At 47.4% G+C, this 12,291-nt stretch overlaps 1 protein-coding gene across 3 annotated transcripts in view; it reads left to right on the top strand.

The window, feature by feature from the left end:
- Positions 1 to 397: 397 nt before the first annotated feature.
- Positions 398 to 12,291, top strand: part of RAD18 (RAD18 E3 ubiquitin protein ligase) — a 28,038-nt gene continuing 16,144 nt past the window's right edge. For 2 of the 3 annotated variants that reach the window (XM_068202414.1, XM_068202411.1), the window contains exons 1-7: positions 398 to 479; positions 633 to 714; positions 2,669 to 2,730; positions 3,644 to 3,714; positions 7,384 to 7,730; positions 8,853 to 8,952; positions 11,267 to 11,451. In XM_068202414.1, the coding sequence (XP_068058515.1) occupies positions 432 to 479; positions 633 to 714; positions 2,669 to 2,730; positions 3,644 to 3,714; positions 7,384 to 7,730; positions 8,853 to 8,952; positions 11,267 to 11,451 (895 nt within the window). In that variant the 5' untranslated portion in view covers positions 398 to 431. Of the gene's footprint in view, positions 480 to 632; positions 715 to 2,668; positions 2,735 to 3,643; positions 3,715 to 7,383; positions 7,731 to 8,852; positions 8,953 to 11,266; positions 11,452 to 12,291 lie in introns of all 3 variants that reach the window. The other variant, XM_068202412.1, reaches the window with a different exon arrangement.

Here is a 12,291-nt window from a genome sequence, read left to right as displayed (position 1 = left end):
GCTCCCCATCCCCGTTGCCGTTCCCGGTGCTCCCCATCCCCGTTGCCGTTCCCGGTGCTCCCCATCCCCGCAGCTGCCGTTCCCGGTGCTCCCCATCCCCGTTGCCGTTCCCGGTGCTCCCCATCCCCGCAGCTGCCGTTCCCGGTGCTCCCCATCCCCGTTGCCGTTCCCGGTGCTCCCCATCCCCGTTGCCGTTCCCGGTGCTCCCCATCCCGTTGCCGTTCCCGGTGCTCCCCATCCCGGTGCTCCCCATCCCCGTAGCTGCCGTTCCCGGTGCTCCCCATCCCCGCAGCTGCCGTTCCCGGTGCTCCCCATCCCGGGGCTCCCCGGCGCTGCCGGAAGCGCGGCCGGAAGCTCGCGGGGCGCGCGCGGATCCGGGCCCGCCGCCGCTCGGAGCGGGGCCGCGGGGCGGCACGGACGGGGCCCTGGCCATGCCGCTGCTCGAGCCGCGGTGGCCGCCCAGCCTGGCCCCGCTGAAGGTGCGTGCGGGGCCGGGGTCCCGGGGTCCCGGGGTCCCGGGGTCCCGGGGCGGTGCCGCTCGCCCCGCGCAGCCCGGGCCTGCGGCGGCCGCCCCGCCGCCGGGACAGCCCGGCCATGCGGCCGCGCCCGGGCTCACCCCGCTCTCGTTGCAGGCCGTGGATGACTTGCTGCGCTGCGGGATTTGCTTCGACTACTTCAGCATCGCCGTGATCATCCCGCAGTGCTCGCACAGCTGTGAGTGCCGGGCGGGAGGGCGGCGAGCCCGCGGGCTCTGTGTCTCCAGTGAGGAGAGGCTGGGATTGTTCAGCCTGGCACACCGAAACACAAGGTTCTGCAGAGATCCCAAGGGCCTGGAATGGCGTCCCGCGGAGCGAGGACACGCTTAGATTACAGACGCAGAAGAAGCTTCCCCGGGAGGCTGGTGATGCCCTGCACAGGGTGCCCGGAGCAGCTGGGGCTGCCCCATCCTGGGAAGCGTCCAAGGCCAGACTGGATGGGGTTTGGAGCACCCTGGGGCAGTGGAAAATGTCCTGCCCATGGCAGGGGGTGGAACTGGCTGGGCTTTAGGGTCCCTTCCCACCTAAACTGTTCTAGGGTTCTGTGATTCTCTTTGCTGTGGAAGCTGTGAGGAGCTTTGCAAGGTGGAAGCAGCCAGAACCTTCCTTGGTGTAATTCCTGCTGTAGTACAAACGTGTGGCATCTGGCATCCTTCTTTTAAATATCTTTCTTAACATCTTGAGGGTGGTACAAATGCAAAGCTCTACGTGCAGAGCATTAAGAGCTCAAATTTTCCATGCTGCTCTGTCTGCCCTGGGAGATACCTGCTGGAACCTGGCCCCAGGCGCTTTGCTGAAGCCAGATTAGGAGGGAAGTACCTTGCCTTTTCTCACGTTAAAATAAATGCTTGTGATTGTTTGGTTCAGAAACTGTAGCACTTCCTTCCGTGAACGGGGCGTTTAGTTTGGCAGTGAAGTGTCGTTTAGCTTGGCAAAGCTGTCGCCATTGAAGCCAGTGTGGGGAGCCACAAAACTGGAAATTCTCTGCACTTGCTGGTGGTGCAGCCTGCCTGGGCGCAGCGGCTCCAAGCAGCAATCCTTGCACTTGGATGCAACGTGTCCGGAGGCACAGCCATTGCACACGTGGGCCTGGCCCATGGGAAGGTGCCGGGCTGTCAGATGCTGGCAGCCTGGGTCTGCCACTTCATTCCTTGTCGTACAGTTAAAGTTTGTTTCTTTATGGCTTTCTCACCCTATATCACTTCTTACTAGGTATCTGGTAATTTGGGGCATTTAGATGGATTTGTGGTTTTAAGTGTTAACAGGTGCATTAGACCAGGTTGGATTGGGCTTGGAGCAACCTGGTCTAGTGGAAGATGTCCCTGGCCATGGCAGGGGGTGGGATGAATTTAAAGTCCCTCTCAACCCGAACCGTTCTGGGATTAATTAATGCTTCTGTTGCTTTTCTGATGCATTCCCAGAGGGCCTATGAAATACAGATCTCTTTCAGGAGCTAGTGCTGAGACTGACCCATGATGATCCAGTGAGGGAATGCTTTCCTGGAGAATGATGAGACTTTTTAAATCCTTAAGTGGCCGTGAAAGCTCTCGGATAAATTGACGGAGTGTAACAAACAGAGAAATTTACTGTGGCAGTATGGCGTGTTTCACCGCCAGCCTGTTGAGGCATCCTGAGATGGTGAGGTGACATTAAGCTGTCTCTCAGCGTTTCAGTGCTGTCTCCCCTCCTTTTTGGCCTCTTCTCTCAACAATTGGTATTGTTTTGGGAAGGGGCAGAAGAGCCTGGGGAAAAGAGGGGATCGCGAGTTTGTCTGGGGCTGTGCAGGAAGATGAAAGTGATCAGCATTAGTCATGTCAAAAGCCCAGCACGGTGAGGGAGTGAGCAGTGCAACCACTGCTGCAGTGGCGGGCTGATGAAGGCTTTCTTGCACTGGAGAACGAAAGGAAACAAACATCAGCTTTAGGTGGAGGAGCTGATATTTGAAACATGTTTGCATAAAATACCGGTTCTTTTGCAACAATGATAATCTCAATTCCATGTGAAAATGGTGTGTTTTCAATATTTGTGTATTGTGGAATAGCTTGCATGTATCGTACAACAAGGAAATACCCAAGCAAGGATGGGGAACTGCATTTGGAATAATGTTCAAAACGATGTATTCCTTTTTCCAGATTGCTCCCTTTGTATCCGCAAGTCTTTGTCCTACAAAACACAGTGTCCAACATGCTGTGTGGTAAGTGTGGTTTTGGTTTGGTTTTCCCCCCTCAGTTTATTTTTCATCTTTTGGCAAATCTTAGGAGCTTTTGCCTTTGGACTTCACCAAATAATCAATTCTGATTGCATGGGCAAAGTGTGGTGCTCTTGCATCTGGAATTGTGCTGTTCCAGAGGCACTCCTCTGTCAGTGCAGGCAGAAGGAGATGGAGCATCAGGCCTTTGGTCAGGGCTGTGTGTACAATCTGTCACAAAACATTTAGCACTAATTTGTTAAAACAGTCCATCATTTAAACCAGCAGTGCTGAAACATAAGCGCTTCGTTTTCTGTGTGAGTGGCCGCATTTCATCTCAAAATAAAAATAACATTAAAAATAATCAAAGCTTTGTTTAAAAGAAGAGCAGAGAAAGTTGCAGTGAGGTAAAAATCAGAAATTGTTTAAAAAGAATGAACTGAATGCACAAATGCAACTCATAATTCATATTTTCATTCCATAATCAGAAAATTGGCATTTCCCTTCATCAGTTTTCACGCTTTGTTGCTTAAGGTTCTTACCACCTTCAGAAGATGGTTTGGTTTGGTTTCCAAAATTATTAAACCTGTGCTGCAGTAAACCATTGTTGGAGCCTGGGCATACTGGGCTTTGTTGCTTTAGCTTTATGCTTTGTTTTTACCTGTTACCTTAATATCCTAGACTTAAGTTCTCAGGCAGTTATTTTAATATGAGATATTTTTTGGGAAGAAGTGTTTACCCTTTAGCATCTTAATTTCTGTAGCACTTTACTGGGGGTAGTTGAGGCATCGAGCCAAGAAGCAAGTTATTGATCACTTGAACATTTTCTGGGCACTTGCTGTTTCCACTGCATTTGAGTGTTTGTTTGTTTACATTTGTTTTGGGGTTTTTTTTTGCTTTTTCTTTCTTTCTTTTATAGGCAGTCTCAGAATCTGACCTGAAAAACAACCGGATCTTAGATGATCTAGTGAAGAGCTTTAATTCTGCAAGGTATTTCTGTAATTTTATGGCTACTCTCTCTGGTTTGGCAGCTGGCAAGGTGTGACTGTGTGTGCCCCCAGGCTCAGAGCCCTGGAGGGAAGCGGTGTGAGAACCGAGCAAAACTATTGTGGTGTCAAAGATGAATGTTTGCACTTTGGAAAAATCCTGCAGTGTTCTGGCTGAAGGTTACGGTGCACTCATGTGGTGTGGAGCTTTTACAAGCTTATTTTGGTTCTGCTTCTGGTTAGCTGCTCTGGAAGTTACGGTCTCTGCCAATGTGTAGGAAGTCAGTAGATATGTCAGCATTCTGTGGGAAATAATGGTAGTAAAGATTTTCTTCAAGATCCTTCCTGTGTGTGCAGAGGAGATTCCGAATAGAAGGATTTTGTCCAGTGGTTATGGTCACCTTGCAAGAGCGTTCTTTTGGTGAAGTCACTGGCTAGGAAAAATAGAGGCATTGAAAGACTAAAAATGTGAGTTTTCTTGGGTAAGGAAAGTAATGGAGTGCTGTGCTTTCATCTCGATTTCTTAGCTACTTTTCTGTTTGTTTGTAATTAATTTTTGAGCTTCACATCCCTTTAAAAGACAGGAACAACAGAATAAATATGACTTGGTAAAATACCTCAACATGTATCACAGCAGTAGATACATGAAGCTCCTGGTATTATCTGGTTTCTTCTGATGAGAAGCTACTCAGTGATTTACTGGGAATTCTATGGGTATTCATGTCTCTGTAGGAGACAAATGCACTTTCATCTTTTTCTCTGAAATTAACTTGGAGCTGGAAGTCAATGAGACTCTTGGCTTCATAAGTGACAAGAACCATAGTTCAGTTGATGGCTTTGTTTCCTGAGAGAGTTTTTCTCTGATGAAGATCATAGAATGCAGATAGATCTAATCTTCCATATGACCACTACTAGATTTAATTGATTTGAGTAATTTAGTTCCCCTGTTTCAGCTTGAATTCTGATGCTTCCTAGAGATAAATGGATTACTATTTTTTGTTAATGCCTGATTTTGTGGGGAACAAGTAGTGCTGACTTGGATCCATTATGGTATTGAATTTAAATGTTAATTTTTTTTTGGACTGCTTTAATGGATCAATATAAATCTCACCAGTGAGAGTAGTTCAATAACCTTTCCTTTTTTGATTTGGAGTTCAGTCAATTTCTCACAGGAAGCTGGGTCAGTGGAGCCCAGTCTGGCCTGGGTGGAGGGAAGCAGTGAGGGTAGGGGTGGGAAAGGCTGCCTGCTCTAACGGGACAGAGCCCTGGGGAAGGCAGGCAGGGTCAGTGTGGTGTCCAGGGCTTGGCACCTGGGTCTCTGCCCTGGGGCTGCACGTGCCCTGAGCTGAGGGGACACTGCTTGTCCAGAGAGCGTTACGTGGGATGAGAATCACTCAATCAGAGCAGCACTGCTCGTCTGTCCTGCTGATGTTGTACAGGACAACGTTCTGTCTCCCCCCTCCTTCTCCATCTGCTTTGTTTCCCCTTGGCTGTCCCCAAAAACAAATCCACAGTGCAGGGGTTGAAGGGCTCAGCATGTTTGAAAGATCAAGTCTGTTCTCACTTGACTTTGAGCCTTGGGTAGTTTGATGTTTATGAAAATTAGGCCTTAAATCTTCTCAGCATTTCACAAAGTGCAAACCCATTTCTTAAGTTAGGCCTGGAGGGGAAGAAAATGGTAATGTTGGTGGCACTTAGCAGAGTGAAAGCTGTGCTCCAAGGTCAGCATGTGCAGGGAATGGGAATCATTCCATCCAGACCGAGCTGATGCCATTTGTGCTCTGTCAGCATTAGGTGTTTGCAGGATGAGCTGTGGGGGATGTGTGGGAATGCAGCTCCCTCTCTGTACAGAGGGTGGGCTGGGTGGGAGTGGAGCTGTCCTGTGCTTCCTTATGGCCATGGATGTTTCTGTGTGGAGGGAGAGGAGCAGTTCTGACCAGGCTCCAGTGGCTGTGGCTCTGCAGTGCCCTGCTGAAGGGCACACCCTGACCCCAGCGGGGCAGAGCCTGGAGGGCATTGCCGTGAACACTTCGCTGTTCCCTCACCTGTCTGTGCTCTGGGGCAGAATTCATGGCTCTGGCCAGGAGAGAAAGATGAGGAGCAGCATTTGCACGAGCTGACCTTAATGAAGAGTTTTCTTATCAGTTGCTGTGAGGCCAGTGTCTTTAAAAATAACAGGTAAAGTTTTGTGTGAAGTGCAAAGAATTGATTTCATTGCCCTCTACTAAAGAGATTATTTTGGGAAAATTTGTCAGTTTCTGCATCACCTTGTTTGAAAACTTAGCAACAGAAATAAGAGTTATACTTGCCTAAATAGAAAAGTAGTAGTCCTTGCTGAAAAGAATCTCTGGTTTTCTTCATACATAGGTAAGAACAATGGTTTTACTGTCACGTTTATCTCTGTTTCCTAGTCAGGGTTACTCGACAGGTAGTGAGTCAGAGGAATAAACACATCGACTCTGGGTGCTCGAGAGAGCAGGTGCTGTCATTGCTGGTACAGTGATTGAGCAGGACTGCAGGAGGAATTGCAAGGAGATATATTGCTTTTAGTGCAGTTGGGACTGTTCTGAGTGAGTTCTTCCTGGGAAGATTCACAGCTCTGTCTCTTTATTGGAATTTATTTATGTGGAAGCCCTAGATTCCCAGCAACTCTACTTCATTGCTGCTTCAGCAAGAGAGAAGTAAACAGACTGTAAAATGGGAACCAGGAGCCTGATGAAGGACACTTGGTTTTTGTGGGTGTTACAGATCTGAAGGAAAAAAGTGGGAAGATGTTTATGCTGCTGTTGAAGCAGAGGGAGGGTGCTGGAGGGAGCATGTTAAGAAACCATCCATCTTTAGTTAAACAGGTGGTTTTTAACTCCCTGCCCTGACCCTTCTCAGCGACTGAGGAGGATGGGTGTCGCAGGAGGGTTTGGGTAGTGGCTGTTCTGGTGGATCTGGGCTCGCCGACACCTGCTTGATTCATCTCTCAGCCTTCAAAGGGAAGGACGCTGCTCTGCTCATAAACTGAGCATTGTCAGCTGTGCTGCAGTTACTGCTTTGTGCCAGGAAGGTCAAATTCTGTCAGCTCAGAGCTCATAGCAGTCCATTAAGTTCTTGAGAGTATCACAGATAATGCTGAGACCATACACAATATGCAGAGATTTTTGAACGTGATGTAGAACTGATGCTTGCCACAGGATCAGCTCCCAGGTGAGCTGGCCAGGCTGGTGATGGCAGAGCCTGGGCCCCTCCATCACTGTGTGCTTTCTCTGGGCTTGCTGAATGATGGATGAGCTTCCAGTCTAGCCATTCTTGTTCGAATCTGTCCAATCACACCTGTCAGAGTTCCTGTGGTTAGTGAGAAATTTGAGTAATGCACTCTGGTGCTGAGGGAGGGGGTGGCAGGTGACAATGTTCTGTCAGAGAGCCCAGGGCTGTGCCAGGAGCGTCCATTGTGCCCTGGCTCTTCTGTCCCTGGGGTTTGGGACCATGAGATGTCATCACCCAGCTGCTCATGAGCCCAAAAAACCACATTGTGGGAGAAGCCAGTGTGGGACTGCTCCCTCCTCTTTTGCCCTCAGTCCTAGCATTTTCACAGCCAAAAAAGAGCGTGTGTTGGCAAACAAATTTTCAAGTTCTTCACACGGTCCAGTGTGCTAGCTGTGTGTTTTCTCCTGGGTGCTTCTAGGCAGCAGCTGTTGCAGTTGGTGTTGGAAGCTCCCCCTGTTCCGTCCCCACCGGCCCACAGCCAGTGTCCGGCTGCCGAGAGCCACTCGAGTCCCGTTTCCCAGCCCGCGTCCAAAGAGGTGCCAGGGATTGACAGCTCCTTAGGAAAGGACAAAGGCTGCACCTCCACGAAGGCAGGTGGCCTGGCATGGACTGGTCAGAAGAGTTTCAAAACTGAGGAGCACCATGAACACAGCACTTCTGCAGAGGCTGGTGGTCAAGACAACAAAGTGAGATCACAGGAGATTCCTGGGTGCACTGAAAGTCATGAAAAGCCTTCTACATCTGTGCTCAAAGGAGACAAGAAAGGTGAGGTGTTTGATTTCTGGTTATGTCCTGCTCTCTCCCCCACGTGTGCCTGGCTGTATGTGTTAGAGGACCCTCAGAACGTGGCACTCATCCATCCCATTTCTCCCTGTGGTTCAGCTCCTTCCCCTTTAACTGGCCCGTGCTCCCTTCACATCGCTGCTCATGTGGGACAGCTCTGCTCCAAGCGTGTTCTTCACCAGAAAGCTTGAGCTGCTGCCAAGGAATTAAATGGAATTCAGTGCTTATGGATTCCTTTGCTTTGAGTAACAACACTGAAAAACAATAGTTGTGCAACAGTCTTAGTAAAAATGAAGTAATTTCTCTTCTCCTTCCCCCTAATGACTAGACAGACACTGGCATTTATTCTGCTCTTGTATCCTTGAGCAGGTTATTTTATAACGTGTTTGTTATTTGAGGGGTGAGCCTGAACTCAAAATGAGCATGGCAGCAGTTCTGTTAATATTTCTGTTGCTACACTCTCCAGAAGAGTAATCTGCATTATTCTTTTAATTCTAGAGAGTTAAGGTGAATTTACTTTGAAGTATGAAAATGCTCGTTTATACCAATCAACCACAATAAAATGGCAGAATCCTCTTAGTTCTGATGTGCTGGCAGCCATCCTATTGACCTAGCTAAAAGCCTAAATTAAAACAAAACACCATGTAGGAGCACACCCCTGGTTCTTATTAGTTCAAATTTAGCTGTTGTTTTGTTTAATGATTTATTCATCTGGAACTCTGAAGTTCATATTTATTCATTAGCTGGATGAATCCTGGAAAGGAGCACGGAAAACCTGCCGTGGTTTTACATCAGACCTGCTTGTGTTGTTAAGTTAAAAATCGTGTGAAATTTTACTGCTTGTTTATTTTTGAGCAATTAAAACTATCCCATTCTATGATCTTTTTGAATCTTTGAGCACGCGTCACATGGAAATTATTTCCACAAATGCAAAGTATATGGTCAAGACAGACTACTACAGAAGCGCCTGCAGTGAGAGGGTTTAGTGTTATTTGTTCCTGTTCTGAGAACTCACGTGTAACTTCCAGCACAGGAACAGACAGCTCAGGACTAGTGTGATTTGATACTGTCCCCACTAGTAAATTCCTTCTCCCTTGCTTTCAGTGGAATGTCCTGTTTGTGAGGTTGCTATTCTAGAGCAGTATATAAACAAACATCTGGATAGCTGCTTGACCAGAGGGGAGAAGAAGGACAGCCTCCGAAGGTAAGGACAGCTCTGAGAGCTTCCAAGTGCATGTGGTGGTTTGAGCACTGCTGAACTGACAGCTGCGTGTGCTCGGGTGTAATAGCAGTGGTTTGTGTTTGTTTCTGGCTTCCCTGCTGTGCAGAGCGCTCTGAAATCACTGTGGGGATTGTCCCCCCTTGAGAAAGGGTGTGGGTTGCCAGCTCAATTACTCTTTGGCTTTTAGTGGCAAGAAAACAGTGGCCAATGCTTTAAAAAATTCAGCACAGGGAGAACTTATTCTGTGTGTTGTTCCTGTCACCTTTCTGCTCCCTGGCATTAAAATTCCCTTCAGATAACACTGATTCCCATTTTTCATTTGGTGAAGGAATTGCTTCCTTCGGTTCAGGTGTGCCAAGAGACATTTTCTTCAATAGCTGTCAAGTTAAAGAATAAAAATTGCACCTTTCTGTCCTCTCTGTGGGGCTCTTGAGGTTTCCTGAAGATCTCAATTTCCATAAGATTAATGCATTCCTTTGGCTCTGTGCCCCTGCCCCAGCATTGGTCACGGTCACCACATTCACATCAGAAGTGGAGTTTCAGTTTGTTTTACTTACAGCAGAAATTTAGGCTGTTGTTATTTCTGACTGATCAGACTGAAGAACTGGGAGGATTTGTACTTCAATGCTTGTTTTTCCAATTCCCCTGAACCTTGAATTAGAAAGTAATTTTATGTTAAAGCTCTTGTTTTGCCCAGTCATGCTTAGAGTGCAATCTGTAAGCTAAAGGACTTTCAAGATGGAAAAATGGTAAATGAATATTGAAATCTGATGTTATGTTTAATTTCCATTTGGAGTGGTTTAATGCTTTCTCTGTTCTTAATAACTGGAAAAATGAGGCAGATCTGTCCTTGGTGTCACACCCATGTCCCTTACAGGGTTTGAAGTTCTGCTTATTTAATCTCTAGGCTGCTTAGGCCTTCAGCAGGGGTCACAGCAGCCACTGCCCTTGGGGGCTGGCAGCTCTGGGGCAGTGCTGGCCCTTGGCAGTGCCTGCTTTGTGCCAGTGCTGTGCGGTGCTGGTAGCAGCACGTCCCCAGTGCAGCTCTGAGGAGTGTGAGCTCTGTTTATTCTCAAACCAGGCTGTGTTAACAGCTGAGCAGTTTCAGCAGAACTGCTCATTTAGCCCCCCAGAGCTCCACAGCGGTAATTCCAACATGTGAATGTGTTTCCAGGGAACACCGTGTTTCTCAAGCATGGGGAAACCCAACCAACATTAGGATTTAAACACGTTGTGAGGTGTTTTCCTGTGGCTGGCTGCTGGAAAGCTGTCAGCACACTTTAGGTCATGCTGCTGCTGAGCTGGAATACACACCAAGCTTCTGTAGGACTTTCAAAATATTTACTTTAATTATTCAGCGAAATTTTTTATATTTCCCAAAATAATCTGAAGAAAGCTTCCCTGAAGAGTGTATTGTGGTAATGCATCTTCTGTTTACCGGCCATGCTACACGGCTGGATGAGAGTAAATGAACTACTGACAGTTTTTGTGTAAGAGTTTTTTTTTTAACCTTGAGATTTCAATATGATAAGTCAAAAGTGCTGAATAGTTTTCAAATAGATCTCTCATTTTCACAGTGGAAAGCTGTTACTGCTCTCTAGTCCAGAGTGATGCAGCTGAGCTTTACTTTGCTGCAGAAAGAAAAATGTCTAATTAAATGCTGTTCCTCCATGAATTGCTGCAGTCGCAGAAGATGAGTGAGGCTGCAGATGGGTTTTGGCCCCTCTGTTTTTCCTGGTTTGAGAGCATCTCACCAGGAGGTGTAGGGAAGCCTGAGCTAATTTGATAGGAGGAAATGATCTGCTAATTTTAGGTGACAAAAGTTGTACTAGGGCTTGAATTTTCTCTGGCAGTTTCCTGTAATTAAGATGTTTTCCCCAGCTGTGCCAGGAATGTTGAGTCCTGACAGAAAGCAGTGGAAAGCAGTAAATTTTGGCTTTAGATGTTATTCCTCTGACAGCACTGTTACTTATCTTTAATGTCTCTCTCTGTATCACCAAACTACCCTTCTGTTAGCTGGGAACTGCTGCCTTCAGGTACATGACTGTTTTTCTCAAAGACATTTTCCCAGAAAGCTGAAAAATCTCCTCATTTGAGGTTTGGCTTGATGTTCTAATAGTTTTGATATTTCTTCAGCTGATTCAGGTAAGCCATGGCCAGCACTGGGGTGGAAAACCCAAGTTTCTTTCATGTGTATGTTATCCTGAGTGGGTGAAGTACCCTGAAGTAATTGTAAATAGTTTGATTTTCATAGGAGTATTAATTGAATAAGGTCTCTCTTGTTTTCCTTTGGCAGTTCTGATCACAAAAGGAAGCTGATGTCCAAAGTTGTTTATAACCTGCTGTCGGATCGAGATCTGAGGAAAAAGCTCAAGGAGCACGGTCTGTCTGCCTCTGGGACCCGCCAGCAGCTCATTAAGAGACACCAGGAGTTTGTGCACATGTACAATGCTCAGTGTGATTCCCTAAACCCCAAATCAGGTCAGTGAGAGGCTGCAGGGAGGTTGCTGCAATCCCAAACCATCAGTCTGCATTTCCCCTTCTGTTGGCTCTCGGGGTAGGCATAGCACTCTTTGACTGCTGGGAGAACTGGAGCTGGAAGGATTTATCTTGGTAGGTCAAGGTCAGTGCAAAATGCTGCTTTAGGCTGCTGGGGGTGCTCGGCGTGAGCCTTCTCTCAGTGCTGGTGATGGATGGAGTGGCAGCCAGCCCCTGCCTCGCCCATCCAGAGGGAAGGAGGAGTTCTGGGGTGTGTGGAGTGCACTCCAGCTGCTCTCCCCAGTAATGCCAAACTCTTCCTGTGCTCAGCACAAAGGGTGAATTATTAAACCCACACTTAAGATGCAGACGTGCATTTTGGGTGGTAGCAGGGAGCCTGAGGTCTCTGTGGAACACCAATGGCTGAGCTTCTGAGGAAGCACAGGTGCCAAATTCCTGGAGTGGGCTTAAACCAGTTTGGAACAGGTTTTATTCTTCCACAGCTTAATGAGCTTTTGTTCTGCCTGCTTCACTGTATGGTGAAGTATTTGTTTTAATAACTGCCCACAGCTGCTTGGCAGTGCTGTGGAGATGATGAAATGCAGAAAGACATTTGTAAAAGTAAATGTCAAAGTAAACTGTGCAGGGTTCTTCATAGTGTGGCCCTAGTTAAATGTTACAGTTATGTTGTCTGTAGGCTTTGGATGTGTCTGACAATCGGTGAAGTTGGTTGTAATTCCTCTGTGGGCTGTGGGCTTTCCCCGTGAGCCTGCACATGGTTCTGTTGCCCTGGAAGGTGGTTTGGGGGACAAAATAAGATAATCAGTAGATGCAATTATTGTG

The sequence above is a fragment of the Anomalospiza imberbis genome, chromosome 11 (genome assembly GCF_031753505.1).
Source record: "Anomalospiza imberbis isolate Cuckoo-Finch-1a 21T00152 chromosome 11, ASM3175350v1, whole genome shotgun sequence".
Lineage (NCBI taxonomy): Eukaryota > Metazoa > Chordata > Aves > Passeriformes > Viduidae > Anomalospiza > Anomalospiza imberbis.
This window is presented reverse-complemented; position numbering and strand designations above follow the sequence as displayed.